General features: G+C 37.8%; 1 protein-coding gene across 2 annotated transcripts in view; it reads left to right on the forward strand.

Moving 5' to 3' along the window:
• Positions 1-4,716: 4,716 nt before the first annotated feature.
• LOC118745744 overlaps positions 4,717-18,313 on the forward strand; it is a 75,442-nt gene continuing 61,845 nt past the window's right edge. For both annotated transcript variants that reach the window (XM_036479382.1, XM_036479384.1), the window contains exon 1: positions 4,717-4,984. In XM_036479382.1, coding sequence (XP_036335275.1) covers positions 4,856-4,984 — 129 coding nt within the window. In that variant the 5' untranslated portion in view covers positions 4,717-4,855. The remainder of the gene's footprint in view (positions 4,985-18,313) is intronic.

Genomic DNA, 18,313 nt, shown 5'->3' on the forward strand with positions numbered 1-18,313 from the left:
TAAATTACGATAATGTGAACTAGGGATGCAAGTCAAAAAATATATCGATGGTTTTTTCGATTTGATGCATCGAAATATAGCATCGATCCATATTGATGTATCGTATAAAAACATCGACATTTTCGATGCATCGAATGAAAATATCAACAGTTTATTTCAAATAAAAATATACAACAAGTAAACGAAACAATCGGAACTTCAATAAATGTTGAAGTACTAACTCACAGTGAAATGTACATATTTATTGATTTAAATAGTTACAAATTCCAGTTTTTTCTGTTCTTTTGAGAAGCCTTCGAAAAAAGTTTTCGGAAAGTTCTAAAGTGGTCACAATTTTTAAATGTTTATAAGCATAGTAAAATAATAGGGGAGTTCACGTTGAGTAGCATTTTAGGTGTAGAGTTGCTACGGAGCATTCTAACACGCATTTTGTTGTTGGAAATGCAACAGAACATATATATATATATATATATATATTCAATACCCTCTATCTGCACATTTCAAAAGAATCTGATTCTGATATAAAAATCCACCTAAGACTTAACTGTCATCGGGGAAATTAATGCTGACCTTGTATAACGCTTGACCAAAGAATTTACTATTAAATTGCAAAGTCAGAATTAACATCAGTGATGAAAGGTAAGTCCCAGATGAGTTTTAACATCACAAAGTAGTTTTTGTGAAAATTGCAGACAGAGGACATTGAATATAAGCCCTCGATATGCTAAATTCCTACGTAGCCACTTTACGCCTAAATGCTACTCAACATGAGCTCCTCTAATATAAAGTGTGCTCTTTTGAGTGAGAACTTATAAAGCTTTTTGATTTGCTATTGGATTTGGAGCTTTTTGGTTGGTTATATTAAATAAAACAAGTGTTTACTTCTTCTCCTACGCGTTTCGCCGCATTCACTTCATTGTTAAATATTAATACTCCCTGAAGAATACGTGAATATGCGTCGAAACGCATAGGAGAAGAAGTAAACACTTGTTTTATTTAACATAACTACCCAAATAGCTTCAAATGCAATAGCATTGAATTTTCAACCTTGGCTCCAGAAAAAAAATTTTTTTAATTTGTTTTATGTTATTTTATGGCCTTATAACAAACATATTCAACTATTCTATTGAGCTTGAGGCAATTTTTAATAAAAAAATTGTGGAAAACAACAATAATTTACACAAAGGTAGAATTTATACATGTCAAGAAATCGATGAATATCGATAGCAAAATCGATAGCAAAATCGATAAATATCGATAAAAAAATCGATAAATGTCGATAACGAAATCTATATATATCGACAACAAAATCGATAAATATCCATAATAAAATCGATAAAAATATCGATAACAAAAACCAATAAATATCGATAGCAAAATCGATAAATATCGATAACAAAATCGATACTAAAATCGATAAAAAATATAACTAACAAAATAGTTAAAAACATCGATTACAAATCGATAAATATCGAAAAGAAAATCGATAACAAAATCGTTAAATATCGATAACAAAATCGATAAATATCGATAACAAAATCGATAAATATCTAAAACGAAATTGATAAATATCGATAACAACAACAAACATATTCAACTATTTTATTTAGCTTGAGGCAATTTTTAATAAAAAAATTGTGGAAAAGAACAATAATTTACACAAAGGTAGAATTTATACATGTCAAGAAATCGATGAATATCGATAGCAAAATCGATAGCAAAATCGATAAATATCGATAAAAAAATCGATAAATGTCGATAACGAAATCTATATATATCGACAACAAAATCGATAAATATCCATAATAAAATCGATAAAAATATCGATAACAAAAATCAATATATATCGATAACAAAATCGATAAATATCGATAACAAAATCGATAAAAATATCGATAATAAAATCGATAAAAAATATCACTAACAAAATAGTTAAAAACATCGATTACAAATCGATAACAAATCGATAAAATTATCGATAACAAAATCGATAAAAATATCGATTATTATATCGATAAGTTCCGAAAATTTCCATAGCAAAATTGATAACAATATCGATACAAATTTCAATAAAAAAATCGATAACAAAACCGATAAAAATATCGATTACTTTATCGGTAAGTCCCGAGAATCCCGAAAATCTCTAAAATCCCAAAATAGTTCCCAGATTGAGTCTCTGTGTCTCTCTCTATATCCTTTCTCTTTAATTACCTTTATTTTAATCTTTCTTCTACTAGGTTCACATATAAGTAGATTATCTTCATTTTCGAGCTTAACTTCCTAATCTGTAATTAGAAAAAGAGATTAGCCATATAAAATTCTTCCCTTGTTAATCTGTAATTATAAAATAATCTCAGATTTAACCGATAACTTTTCGGTGTCCATCCAAGTTTTATCGATTGTTTTGGCGAAGAAGAGGAGAAATGGCAAATGTAAAAGTAAACAAAAATGGACGCTAGCAAGGAAAAGAGGGTTTTAAAGGTATTTTTTTTTAAATGTTAAGTTAAAATATATCTATATTGCTTAATATAGCAGAAAAACGTGATCACGGTGGTACAGAGAAGAAACATAACTTTTCCATGAGATGTGAGAATAACAAGCACAACCAATTTGACGGCTAATAATCTGAGATTTGCCTGTGTAAAGGGGGTGATTAAAAAACGAGCTTTGATTGAAGTAATATTGATATGTGAACATAGTTTTACCCTATCTTCATCTTTACTTTTATCGGTATCCTCATCCTCCGCTTTGTCTTTACTTTTATGTTTATCATTTTCTTCATCTACATATTCCCACATAAAGTGTTTTAATTTACCTTGGTCTTCATTTTTGCCTTTATATTTACGGATCTTTGTTTTTGTCTTTATTTTTACCTTTGCCTTTATCCTTTTCTTTATCTATGTACGTAGTCACCTTTACTTTCATTCCTGTATTGGTCTTTTTCTCTGTGTGTATTCTTTAACCTTTTATTAGGAAATTTTTGTTAAATTAATACCATATGCATACACACAAGAAACACTTGTATCAGCCCGAACCGTATCCGTTGCACCGTATCCGTTGCACCATTTCCGTGTGCCATTTTCGTTGAATTTGCCAATTTACTCCCAACCAACAAACCGCCGCTAAAGAAGTTTCACTTCAAAAACCGGTTTGTTCGATCAAGAAATCCGTTTTATTCGATATTCGAAAAATGAAGATTTAAAAAAAAACGCCTATAGATTTCCAAAAAAAAACCACACCGGTTTGGAAAAACCGAGCCAATCACACTAATAGATACTCATACGCCATATCGTATATGGCCGTACTCGTACATACTCGTTCATGAGTAACATTTTCCTTGTTAAAGTTTGAATTTTTTTCATTCATGGTATAGACAAAAATGTATACACATCGTTAATCCACGACCCAAATTATGTTTACGGGTCTGGCTTTTTTTTTGTGTAGTTTTAGCCTAAAAATTATTACGTGCTTAGAAAATGGAAATTATTCCTGTTATAACAGCTGCTGTGCCTGGGTAAATAAAAATGCACAACTAATCCCTACAACCTGGATTTGTTCCCTGGCCCGAGCAACATCTAAATTAGAAAACGTTTTCTCTAACAGCGGTCACCCCTCGGCTAGCAATGGTAAACCTCCGGATGTATCTCTGCCGTGAGAAAACCCCATATTTGTACCCCATTCAATTTTAGTGTAATAAAGTGCAAGTTTCTAGTGGATAAAAAATGCCGTTGATGTTTTACAATTTTTTTTGTTGACAGTGTTATTATTTTTTTTCCATACAAAGTATGCTAGGCAAAAATTTTATATGGAAGAAAATACGCACAAAAAAAAAATCAAAAAGCAACGCTATTTTATAGCCACTTGAAACTTGCATTACAAAACTGCATATCCGAATGTTTTCTAAAATATTATTAACTTATTCAGTGCAGGTCATTAGGATAGCACACCCCTTTGTGGATTTTTTTAGTTTTTATAACATTTTAAAATCCGATTTACATGTAGAATGTGCTACATTGTCATAAAAAAACGAATCTATATTAAACAAACAAAATGAAAACTGTACATATTGAAGATCAAAAGGGTGCGCTATTCAAATGACTAGGAGTGTATATTATTTATAGTTTATTTAAAAGCCATGTGAATTTTATTTAGCGATAGATATCGGGATTCGCGGTACAAATCTGAAAATCGTCTGGATGAACGCGTTCGGGACCTAAAAATTTAGCGTCGTGATGGGCAAGATTGTAATTAAATATTTATTTAGCGATAGATATCGGGACTCGCGGGAGAAATCTGAATATCGTCGGGACGAACGCGTTCGGGACCTAAAAATTTAGCATCGTAATGGGCAGGATTGTAATTAAATATTTCGTCCGCCCATGTCTAATTTGAAAGCATATGTACACTCAAGTTACAGATTCAATATACATATGTTACATATGCATACAGGTTTTGATTGTCGATTTCGAATGCATTTTTGATAAGCGGTTCTGGTTTTTGTAGTTAAAAAAAGAGAAGGTTATCAATTCGTCGGAATATTTTTGTATTACATATGTTACCGGAGAACTTTGGATAACGTGAACTCTGCGATATTTTTTTTAAGTTTAGATCATTGGATCCTGAAAAAAACTCTTAAATTTTTTAATGCGTATTGAAGTCAGTTATTTTTTTTGCTTACTAGAACACCGAAAACCAAATCGTAGGACTTGGGCTCAAAAATAATTGGAGAAAATTTTGAAAACTAGAACAGATGGAGATCAAAATAATATCTCATCCCATAATTAATGAATTTATTTAAATGCAGAGATAAGAATATGAACTATGTACTGTGTGTATGTGTCATCGTCTACTTTAAATGACAATGGAAACTTTTACCACAGCAACAACAAACCAAACAACAAGCACTGGGAAAATAACGAATCCTTTATCATCGAAATATATCGTCAGAAGCAACCAAGCAATGTTAACACCAAAAACAAACCATGTAAGTAATTTTTTTGGGCAAATTAGCAGATTCAAATACAATAAGTAGGTTACAATATAAAATGTTGATAAATACTTCAATAAGATTTCACCCGCCCAATTTAATGTGAGTGTTTATTATGTTCATTATGTGTACAATTGTACCGCCCGATACAAAATGATATATCTAACAAAAGCCACGTCAATCCAAATTTCTCACTTTGTAGAAAAATTAGAAAAATCAAACAAGTTGATTTTTTAAATTTTTTTGACAGCGTGACACATTTTATTTATTCCATAAAAAATTACTATGCTCAACAATTTGTTTTGAAAATAGTAACACCGCAAAAAATAACCAAAACTCATCGGGAATTCTTAGCCTATTAAAACTCGCACCTTATTATTAATAATCTACAAAACTGCATAATTGGAATTCTAAAAATACAACGCACATAGGGGTATTTGGCCGATTTATACGGCCAAAATTATTTTTATGAAAATTTCAACTCAACATTTTTAGAAAAGACGTGTCTTGACATACAGAATCATAAATGGTTAAAATGAAGTAAATAGAAGAGGTGGACGTCCAATTATTCCATCCAAACAAAGAAAATAAAGTTGTTTAACGTTTGACATCCATAGACTCCATGTTGCCGTGGTCCGATTATAGAAACACGCATATTTACATGTTCGTCTCGGCGAGGAGAAGGTTTAAAAAATTTGTTCAATTAGTTAAATTCAACTTTAATTTAGGGAATTAGATAATTCAAATATATATCACAGTATAGGTAAGAAAATTTAATAAAACTAGCTTTTTGTAATAATAACAGTAATAAAACAGTCTTATATATTTTTAAGAGAATGTTGTAAGTATTAACTTGGAGTAAATTAGCGTCCTCAATTAAGTGCACCGAGTTTGGTACAAATTGATAAATCGGTTACCGGGATATATATTTGTTGTCATAAGTGGACGGCGTCACGCCCATTATCCAAAAAATTATAATAATCTAATTTAATGCTAAGAATCAGGAATCAATTTTGAGTGAATTAGCTTGGGTAGTTACTGATTTATCGCAGTTTTCGTGTTTCTGTAAATTGCCGTTATATGGGAAGTGGGCTGGTTATTGCGCGATTTCAAGGATTTTTAACAGATATGTTAGATATAGCCTGGGCAAGGCTCATACCGAGTTTGGTATGAATTGGTTAAGCGGATACTGAGATACAGCATTTCATCATAATTGGGCGGGACCACTCTCATTTTCCAAAAATTTCATTATAATCCTATTTTGTTCCAAAATTTTACTTCACTTAGCAATTTTCAACAAATTTGGATACAATATTTACTGAAATATCGTAGATTTATCTAAATTTACATTCATCTAAATTTAAACGCTTATATACCCAAAACTATTTCTTTAATCATCACTTATATAACACCAATGTGAAGGAAAATATGTTTATTCCGAAATACATAACATCGTTGCGTTCGCCCTACATTCCCGCAGGTTTCTAGCAACAGGACGGAAAGGTCCTAGAAAACATGACTTTTGCTTATATCTCGAAAACTATTTCTTTTTTTAATTAAACGAATTCATATTCTGGTTCAGTGGCCTCATATTCAGCTAAAAAGCTTAATTTTAGTGTTAGTATAGATGTAAAGTAGTGTTACTATATACTAATGGCGTTTTTAGATTTTTCTTTAATACATTTTCTAAGTAAAGATATACCACTTATCTGCCATTTTCTGCGGGCAATATTTTGACACTGCATTAGCCAAATTTCTAAGCGATCGCTCCCGGGGATACAACAAATTTCTTAATACTAAACAAAAGTTAAAAGAAATACTCGTTGAAACCCGAAATTGAACTTTTACTTAGTAAAATAATTAAACAAATTTAAGACTTAAATGCATTATTACCTTCTGTATGCGCAGTGGCGTAGCCAGGATTTGGCGAAGCAGGGGGGCTTGAAAAAAAATTTGCATCGATAACTTAAAGTTGTGATACAGTCCACGACAAAAAAATAGCACATTTTATTTTTTCGTAATTTTTTATTTTTTATTTAATAAATGGTTTTTGTGTTTTAAGAAAAGTGATTTTAAAGAAATACATATAAAAAATGTGTACAATGGAATGCAAAAACAATATGAATATTTCTAGTACAAATCAAAAATACTTCAAATGGCGCGACAAAAAGATAGAACATTTTCATTTATTGTGGAAAAAAAATTATAAAGCATATATTGAGCAATTTAATAGTGGGTGGAGCCTCCTTTGTGTTTAAGGACTTCAGACATGCGCTTAGGAAGTGATTTAAATAATGTTTTAATATATTTTTTCGACATTGACTCCCATTTTAATATTATACTGTTTTTTAATTCTTCAATAGTATTATACTGCTTATTTTCGCTATAAACTTGTCTTGCTAGGTATCCCCAACAATTTTCGATTATATTGAGTCGGGCGACCGGGCGGGCCAATCTAAAATTTCAATATTCGCTTCACGGAAACATTTTTTCACAACTTTCGCTGTATGTACAGCCGCATTGTCCTGCTGAAATATCATGGGCCTTTTTGTAAATTGATGCCACCTATTAACCACTTCATTGCCAATTAAATTCAGATAATCCTGGCTCTTCATCTTCGATAGTACGAACTTTATTTCAGTTTTCCCGCGATAGCCAATTCCGGCCCATATCATAACACTACCCCCTCCGTGTTGACGTCAACACGTCGACGAGCAGGACGAGCTGCTTTCTTAAATCGTGGTAATAATGAGGCCAACCGTCTGGGCCATCTAGATTAAATTTTTTTTCGTCAGTAAATAAAACACGACGCCATCGTTTACTCCATGTTATATGGCTTTCCGCAAACCTCAATCTTGCCTGTCTATGGTTTGCTGTGAGAGGCGGTTTTCTCTGCAATTTATGACGTTTGATGGTCTCAGATTTTTTTAAAATTCTTTGGACATTGCGAAAATGTGTTTTCACGCCAGCTTTTTCAGCAATTTTTCTAGCTGTGAGATGGCAATTGGACGCAACACGCAAAATTGCTCGCTTTTCCCTGGGTGTAACTGCTTTTGGTCGCCCACTGCTTCGCGCTTTCCCATAGTTCTCAGGATCTTTTAATAAATTCATAATTACTTTTCGACTTCTCTTTATTTTTTTTGCAATTTCACTAGTTTTCATATTTTCTGAGTGAAGATTTAAGGCAACTTGTACTTCGGCACAACTAAGTCTCTTTCCACGGCCCAATTCAGCATACAATATTAAACTTTATTCGAAATGAATTAAATACTGTATTTGCGAGAAAGCGAGGACAATGTTACTCTTGCAGCCACTAAAATGAAACTAAACGCAATTCCGACGCATTGTGCTATCATTTTGTCGCGAATTCAAGTGCGGGATTCGCTGTTTTCGTAGAAAACAGTTAAACTCTGCCAACAAAGTAACTGTTATATACACAAAAACCAACACGTGGTTGCCTGCTATTACTGCACTAAAAAAAATATATTATAGGGTTGATAGTTATTTTAATTTTCTTTAAAAAATTTAATGTGCTATCTTTTTGTCGTGGACTGTACACAATGGCTAGAGGCGTCGCACTATAGGCAAAACACGAGTTTTATTTTTCAAATTCATAGATCTTCGCTTAGAAAAGCGATAATGGAATGAAAATTTTTTTATCGTGAAGATAAATGATCATATAAGATAGGAAAACTATAGAGAAGTTACAACAACAATAACTTAACCCTCAAAATACCGTTCAAAATGTCACTTTTTTTTAATTTTGGATTTTGGCTCCCATTCCACTAGAAAACACTATATTTAATACACCATTAGCACTGTTTCTGAAAGATTTCTCTTTATTTTATCTTAAGACTCGATTCTAGGGACATTGGCTGCAGATTGGAAAAAGAAAAGCTACCTTTAAACTCTAATAACTCGTAAACTATCAGCTTTCACAAAAAAGTTATATAATTGTATATATAAAATGGTTATACTGGTCGATATCTTTACGAAAGTGCAGCACTTAACCCTTTAATGCAGTCTGTCATATATGAAACGCTTTTTAACCCTTTCACGGCAGAGACAAAATAGTTCTCAATATGTTTTCAACGTACTTTTTATTTATTTTTATTTTTTATTTAATTTTATTTTTATTTTTAATATTCTTATTTTTTTATTTATTTCATTTATTATTATTAATATCTACGTCAACATGAGAAAAAGCACGGTCAAAAGCATATTGAGAACCTTTTTCCTCTGCCTTGAAAGGGTTAAAAAGCGTTTCATATATGACAGACTCTGCATTAAAGGGTTAAATGCTGCATTCCATTATCTCTTTTCTAAGCGAAGATCTGCGATTTTGAAAAAAACTCGTGTTTTGCCTATAGTGCGTCGCCTGTGGGCATTCTTTCATATATGTATGTATGTGCCATTTCTACCGTTATATATTTTTTGTCTACTCGGTTATTTCAAGGGGAATTCATGCTTTATTTAAATTTAAAAAATTAAATTACTACACTATTTTAATTAATTAGTGTGTAATCCAGTTTTGTTTTGTAGAAGTTTCGTTAGTATACACTTCAGTTTTTACACATTGAATATATCTGCATATTTATATATTTACGCGTATCTATTTACATTTATTTATGTACAAGTCTACAAAATCTTATTACTTATAAAGCGATTTTTAATCTTCGTTGCTTAACACACATTTTTTCAATTACTTCTTGTGTTGTAATCGGCACATCATTATGTACCGCTAACATCGTTAAACCATTCAGCCGCTCCTTAATTGTATAAAAAGAAGGGACAAATAAGATAGCATATTCAAAAATTGAGTAGTCCACTTGCAAAGTGCGCTATGTAAATTTTTTTTAGATTTTTAGTTTTTGGTGGGTTTCATGTCCACTAACAGTAGAGTGAAAAATTTTTCTATATTCTGAAAAATAGCATGAAATGTTAACTACTCTTGCAAAAGTCGCTATAATACTTATTTATACACTTTCAAATGTATCCTCTTCGTATGAACTTAGAAAACTGCAAGAAAACGTGGTAGTTTCGGTGCCTAGTGGAAGAGGTCGCAAAAAAGAAGCAAACCAATCTTCCTAGAGGAGAGAACGCGAAAAGCTAAAACAAGCTAGCTATGTAAAAGTTACTGTTTCAAAACTTGCAATATTAAATTTTTAAATATAAAATTTGCAAATCTACCATACTGCAATTTAATTTTTTGAATGGTATTAGGCTCTTATTTATCAAAATTTTCAGGTAATAAAAAAATATACAGTTCGGATGTTACTTGTTGTCGTAGACGTTTGTTTTATACCCGAGCGCACTTGTGCACAAGGGTATATTAATTTTGTTCACATAACAGTTGTTTGTAACAGCCAAAACGAATCGAGATAGATATAGACAAATGTATACATAAATGATCAGAATGAAAAGAGAAATCGATTGAGCCATGTCTCCCTGTCCGTCCGTCTGTCCGTCCGTCCGTGTACACGACAACTCGAGCAAAAATTGAGATATCTCAACGAAATTTGGTATGTAGGTTTCCGTTAATCCAAGGTAGGTTGTCATTGAAAATGGGCGAAATCGGACTATAACCACGCCCACTTCCCTTATAACGGTAATTTCCAGAAATACGAAAACTGCGATATTTTAGGAACTACTGAAGATAATTCACTCAAAATTGATACTTGCAATAATTTTTAGACGAAAAATTAGAATATTATAAATTTTTGGAAACTTCCAAACTTGGCACAATTGTTGACCTCGATACAGCATACTAAATGGCCGAAAATTTAAAAAATCGGACAATAACCACGCCCACATCCCATATAACGGTAATTTAGAGAAATACAAAATCTTCGATAAATTAGTAAATATTAAAGCTAATTTATTCAAAATTGATGCTTGCAACAATTCTTTACCAAGAAATACGTTTATGGTAAAATTTTGGAAAATATGTATATCGGTAACTGTTCGAGCGGGGCAATATAGGGGCCGAGAATCCTCGTGATTCCGGCAGCGGGGATCAATGGGGGAGCCGGTTCTTTAAGACAATCTTTTACTTACTTCTCGCGAATATTCGAATCTCCAATGGTATTAACAAATTGGGTTTTTGTATAAGATGCACAATTCACGTTTGATTTATTTATATAAATATATTGATATAAATATACAGGAACGTATTGACTCACCTGAGGTGTCGCTGGCTGTCGAATCAGAAAAGAGAGGGAGACTATAGTGACTTGCCGCATTTATAGATTCCACGGAAGGTGGAATCTGGCAACGGGATTGACTAACAGGACTCGTGCCAAAAGGGAGATAACGTAACGAGTCCTGTCAGCGAGTGATTAGCAGCGACATCTCTCGGTGAGGTTTGTATGCTAAACTTAACCCTAAAATGCAGGCCTAAACATGCCGCCCGCCTTGCAGGATCGCTGCAATATAAAATAAACTAATTCACCAATCCAAAATTCAAAAATTCAAATGACATATCACAATTCAATAAATTCATTTTTGTTTAAATGCTAACTAGTCGGCCTCTTCTTCAGCTCCAGCCATAGGGGGTTGCTCCTGATATGACCCATCCGAATATCGTATTCTGCGCGGCTGGTCTAGTGGGTGTCGCGGGCATCAAACCGGGACGCAAACTTACCGCATATGCGTCGGCTCCCAATACCATTGATATCGCACTCGAGCGGTAAAAGGCTGGATCGGCTAAGCGCAGATTGTCGAATTCGCCCGCCACACGCGCGTCGACTGTGCGCTCTGGGGCGGTTCGCGTCAGGCTCGGTAATACCCTTGCCCGGATCTCTAACCTCTCATTCCACCCTTTCAGGGTTAAAGTGCAATGGTCACTTCCGCAGCGTGGTAATGCGTGCAACCTCCGCGCGAGGGCTCTCGCGATTGTCGATTCAGGTTGCCCTGGGTCGACGATGGCCCGAACAGACTGGCTTCTTCCCCTGGACATCACTCTTAGCAGCACCGTAGGAATGAGGACAGATGAGCCCTGAGCACGTCGGACGGATCCACGAATTCGCTCTCGGGCGTCTCTCATACCCCGGCGATGCCGCGGTTGCGGATTACGTCTTCGTTGTCGAGACTGTCGATGCCTTTTTTTCGTTGACCTGGCGGGGTGCTGTATCGCCGACCGGATACCCGACAGAGGTGGTCTGAGTATCGGTGGCTCGATCGTGTCAGGCGAACCTTCATTCACTTGCTGGATGTCTTCATCGCTGACATCTATTTCCAGTACCTCCTCACTGGACTCCGTCAATGCCCGAGCACGGTATGGGCGGGGTTGCCGTCTTCGCCGACCGTCCGTCACGTTGAGGTCGAGTGGCACGTCTTCCTCACGTCTGGGAGTTTCCCACAGATGGAGCAGACTGTGGTGCCGTTCTCGGCAGCGGTCGCAGTTGCGCGTTGACGGACAGCTACTGGCCATATGACGTGACGACAGGCAGTTAGCACAGTGGCGACACAGGAGGACAGCACGCAGTCTCTCCTCGGGCTCCATTCGACGAAGCTGGCGGCAGAATTGCAAACGGTGGTTCTGCTTGCAGATAGGGCATCGATGCTGCTTTTGAGTAGCGTTGTTGTTGGCTCGAACCATAGTGTAAAATTTTTCTGGAAAGAAAAGAACTCGTTAATTTGGGTTTACTAACGGCAGTCGCACTAATTTCACGATTGGTCGCGTAATTATGCCTCGCGTTGTACGTATTTCTACGACTCGCACGCGTTTATCTTGACCTAAAAAAACCTTAACAACTCTGCCAAGTCGCCATTCATTCGGGGGTAGGTTATCCTCTTTGATAACCACGAAATCATCGACTTCGATGTCTCGTTGGGGGTGTTGCCACTTGACTCTCTTGTGTAGCTCCTTTAGGTATTCCTCTTTCCATCACCGGCAAAATCCTTGATGAATTGCCTTGATCTTTTGCCATCGGTTTACGATTGACAGCGGGTTCCCGTTAATTTCTGGTTCGGCAATCGCGAGTAACGGGGTGCCAATCAGAAAATGTCCTGGTGTGAGGGGTTCTGTGGATTCGGGGTTGTCGGAAAGCGGACTAATTGGTCGCGAATTTAGGCAGGCTTCTATCTTTGCTAGCAAAGTGGAGAACTCCTCCATTGTAAAACGCATGGTATTCGCCACTTTACGGAAGTGGGTTTTAAAACTCTTCACTCCTGCTTCCCACAGCCCTCCCATATGGGGGGCTCCCGGTGGTATGAAGTGCCAGTCGATTTCTTGATGAGCAAACGACTGGGTGGTTAGGCGGGAAATTTCGGCTACAAAGTTTCGGAAGTCCTGCCTTAATGCTTTATTAGCTCCTACAAAATTCGTACCGTTGTCCGAGTACACACTCCGAGGGCAACCGCGCCTTGCCACAAACCTTGAAAATGCCGCTAGAAAGGTGGAAGTCGATAGATCGCTCGTTGCTTCCAGGTGTATTGCCTTCGTCGCGAAGCACACGAAAACGCAAACATATCCCTTGGTTATAAGACACGCTCTGCTGGTATAGTTTTTTATCTCGAACGGTCCGGTAAAATCCACGCCAGTATTGGTGAAGGGCCGGGAAATCTCCGTTCGTTCAGGTGGGAGTGCTGCCATAAGTTGCTCTCGTGTCTTTTTTCTGTAAATAAGGCAAACTTTACAATTATGTATAACGCTTTTTACTAAATTTTTCATCCGTATGATCCAAAATTCTGCTCTCAGAAGTCTCAGCATGAGTTGATTTCCTCCATGCAGGGAAATCAGATGTGAGAATCTGACTAAAAGTCGAGAAAATTGGCAATCGTACGGCAAAATCACTGGATAGCGTTCATTATATGGCAACTCCGCTAGAGCCAGTCTCCCTCCAACTCTCATGATTCCATTTCTATCGAGAAAGGGATTGAGAGCGTTGAGGGGACTCTTTGCCCCCACTGGTCTTGATGCCTCAAGTGCCTGGTATTCGTTGGAGTAGCATCGCTTCTGCGCTAAGAGAATCAAGCGCATTTTTACCTGGCGGATTTCATCGGAAGTCACTTGGGTCGTTTCCTCTCGCTGGATCAATTTGTGTACGGGATGCGTGTTGTAATAAAACTGGAAAACCCGTGCTAATACCCGCAGTGCTCGAGAGAAATCTGAAAATCTTTCCAAAATGTCCGACGGCTGTGTGGTGATTGTATGAACGCGCACGGCTTTTTGCTCTAAATCCGTTTCCATGGACCTCTCATCCATCTTTTTTGGCCATTCCGATGGTTGTTCCTTCAACCACTTTGGGCCCTGCCACCAAAGTGTGCTCTTTACCAGTTCTTGGGGTTGGACGCCGCGGCTGCCGAGGTCTGCTGGGTTATCATTCGAATCCACATGATTCCATCCTCTCACACCAACCAGTTCATCGATTTTTGCGATCCGATTCGCCACGAAAGTGGTCCAACAACAAGGAGGCTTCCTGAGCCACGAGAGCACGATGGTGGAGTCGGTCCACTTGTAGATCACTGGCTGGGCTACGTCAAACTGCGGAAGTAAAGCATTTATTAGTTCTGCCAAAAGTAGTGCCCCGCACAACTCTAATCGCGGTAGAGAGACGGTTTTGACTGGGGCTACTTTTGTTTTACCTACAAGTAAATTTACATACGGGGTCTTATTTGAATTACGTTCGCGTACTCTCACATACAGCGCTGCCGCATACGCCTTCTCTGAGGCATCACAAAATCCATGAAACTCAATTTCATTCCAAGGTGTGAAATTTATCCACCTTGGAATTTTTATCTCTGAAATATGGATATAATTTCTAAGAAAGTTCTCCCACCGCTGGTAAAGGGTTTGAGGTAGACTATCATCCCAATCTATCTTGGTTAGCCATATGTCTTGCATAAGAATTTTTGCCTCTACCACAATGGGGCCCAACCACCCTGCAGGGTCAAATAATTTTGCCACACACGATAAAACCTCCCGTTTGGTGTAGCATGGTTTTATTGGGATCTCTTGCACGTTGAAGTGAAACATGTCGTGAGCAGCATTCCATCGAATTCCCAACATTCTTGCCTCGCTCACATCGTCGATTTCCAAAAAATCCTCCTTCAGAAGATGAGCCCTTGGCAAAGCTGACAGGATTTCCCTGGAGTTCGATGTCCACTTCCGGAGTGGAAATCCCGCTCCCTTCAGCGCATCTATGAGTTCATTGCGCGTGCGAATTGCTGTCTCGGTATCATGAGCTCCAGCAAGTACGTCGTCCACGTACATATGCTGCTTTAAAACCCTGGAAGCTAATGGAAACTGCAAACTAACGTCTTCTGCTAATTGGAGAAGAGTTCTTATTGCCAGATACGGGGCACAGTTGACACCAAACGTCACCGTTTGCAACTCATAATCCACCAGCGCCTCATTTTGGGATTCTCTGAAAAGAATTCTATGGTATGGCGTGTTATATGAATGCAGCTGAATCTGCCTATACATCTTCTCGATGTCCGCGTTGAAAACATATTTGAAAAATCGCCACTTCAATAGCAAGGCGACGAGATCGGCCTGCAAAACTGGGCCTGGGTAGAGCACATCATTTAAACTAGCCCCATTCGAAGATGGACTTGATGCGTTGAACACCACTCGAACCTTGGTAGTGGTGCTGTCCGGTTTGATGACTGAGCGTAATGTATTCTCGTAATACACGATGATATTCCTCCCTCAGCTCTGGTCTCCTCATCATCGATGCTTCGTTGCGAACAAATTGATGCGCTGCACTCGTCCGCGAATATCCAAGACTGATATCTGCTGGGAACTCCTGTCGAAACGGTAATGCTACTACATAACGACCCTGGTCATTTCTCAGCGTTGTCTTTGCGAAATGTTTCTCGCAAAACGCGTCTTCAGGAGTAACCTGTTTTTTACTCGGAACTTGCTCAAGTTCCCAGAAGCGGGTTAGCTGAGAGCTGGAAATTTCATTGAAAAACGACATACAGGAAGCACCTGTCCGAGTAGTCTGAGGAACAGGACCTGTCAATACCCAACCAAAAACTGTCTCCTGCGCCAAAAGGGTACCCAAAACATGTTTCTTAATGTTTTCTTTCATAATAGCTGGATACAAGTCCGCACCAATTATCATATCGACCTGTTGACTTCTGTGGAAATTAACATCAGCTAATTCGATAGGGGGCAGTAGACCAAGATCTGCTTGGTCAACTGAAATCTGGGGGAGGTTTCCTGTCAGTTGGGGTAGAATCAGGCCTCTTGCCTCAATTCTAAACTGGGGTTCGGCAGGTGAACCTAAAACAAACTGTGCGAGCTTTCGCACCTTAGCCGATAGTGTCGCATTTATTCCACATATATTTGTGTCAACAGGTCGCGTCGGGAGATTGATGAGTCTTTGCAGCCGCTCTGTAATGAAAGTCCCTTCTGAGCCCGAATCGAGAAGAGCCCTAGCTTCATAGTCCACCCCTAAGTGCCGAATGTGCACCATAGCCGTACCCAAAATTATGTTTTTAGCACTAACAGCAAACAGAGCGGTTACATTACCGGATGTCGATGCGGCATTAGGCTGCTGTGCCTCTCCATTTCCCGTAGAGGGTCTCCTGTTTGTGGCCGTAGTGCTGTTTCCAGCTTGAGTTCGGTGCAAGAGTGAGTGGTGCCGCTGATGGCAACTCAAGCAATTGAAAGTACTCTTACAATTCCTCGCTATATGAGAATGTGCTAGGCAATTCATACATAAGTTATATTTTCTAACTACCTTACACCGATCGTCTACTTTCATCGCTAAAAACTTGGGACATGATTTCAATGCATGGGACTGGTCTGAGCACAACCTGCATGCAGGCTGCGTAAAATGGGTATGATGGGCCGTTATTTTTTTTCCAAACGGCACCACTGGTGCTCGCATTGGTCCTGCCTTAGGCACTCGTGTGCTTTGAATGTCCGAAACTGTTTCTAAGGTCTGATACCTACTCGAAAGGTAGTTATCCAAATCCTCCCACCTCGGAATTTCAGCTTTGTCAACGATTCCCTGCTCCCACAAAGCTAAAGTGTTGTCTGGTAATCTGCTGGAAACTAAAAACACAAATATAGCATCCCAGTTCGCGATATCAATGCCATACATTTGCAGGACTGCGATACAATTATTCACTGTCCGCTGCAAGTTTTTTAATATCCGTCCCACGTTCAACTGTTACCGTGGGCAAGTTAAATAATGTCTTCAACTGGCTATTGACCATAACTCTTTTATTTTCATAACGATCGCTCAAGTTTTGCCACGCAATCGCAAAACCATCATTGGTCAATGGGGACTTTTTCACGATATCCTTAGCTTCCCCACGGGTCTTTTGATTGAGGTGGTACAATTTCTCAACCGGAGTTAACCGCGAATTATTTATATAAATGGCCGTGAATAAATCCCTAAAGGATGGCCACGCCATATAATCACCATAAAAAATCTCCGTATCGCATGGAGGAAGGTGAAGGCTTGATCGCGGTATTGGCTCAGGCTCACGGTTTATGGGGTTAAACGTGGAGGAGCTTGGCTGAGCAAAAGTCAAATTATGAATGGTTTCACCCATCAACGCCGCACAAGTCAGGTATGCTGAATAGCAATCCTGGTATTTACATTTGGCTAAACTCATGGCCGCAACACCCGTATTGTCATCAGACAAATTCCGCGAATAAGAATCGAAAGAATCTTTGACTTTTGCCCACAGTGCCTTAAGCTCCTCCTTCTGTATTTCAAGCGAAAAAACAGAGTGATTTGCACCTGGAGTCTGATTAAACCGCTCTTCAAACTCTATTAGTGCATCACAAGCGCGAGAAAAATCACTAGCATTCGCCATTTTTAGAGAAAAACGCTTATTTATTATTGACTTTAAACTTTAAATTTACTCACAATCAATTAATACAAAAAACCAAAACGGACTAATTTCCTACGGTGATTGATCCACTGGTTGTGTGATGACCAGCTGATGGGGAGTCCAATGAGTGTTACTCGTGAGAATGTATCTTAAAGAGCTTTCTTTGAGATAATTTCTCAACCCAGCTACACTCGGTCGGTAGGGTCTTGATATTGGCGCAGCTTCTTCTGTCGGCTAAGCTTTTTGGGCTGGAACTCCAGGTCACTATCTGCTGGCTCTTCTGACACTGGATACCGGCTGCTGCACAACTTAAGCACTTATATAAAATTTTTTTTTGTTTTTTTTTTTTCACTAAATTGATGTGATTCCGGTACTTTCACCGTGTACCAGTTCACCGCAAATTAAATCAAATCGCGCCCGACTTGAATATACGTGGCGAATCTCAAAGGCTTACCTTTTCGTGCAGCTTACTGTTATCGAACCTGTTGTGGTTATTTCTCCCGCGGTGGACCACTTGGTGGGGGG

This window comes from Rhagoletis pomonella, unplaced genomic scaffold (genome assembly GCF_013731165.1).
Source record: "Rhagoletis pomonella isolate Grant_MI unplaced genomic scaffold, Rhpom_1.0 Rhpom_scaffold_00009, whole genome shotgun sequence".
NCBI lineage: Eukaryota > Metazoa > Arthropoda > Insecta > Diptera > Tephritidae > Rhagoletis > Rhagoletis pomonella.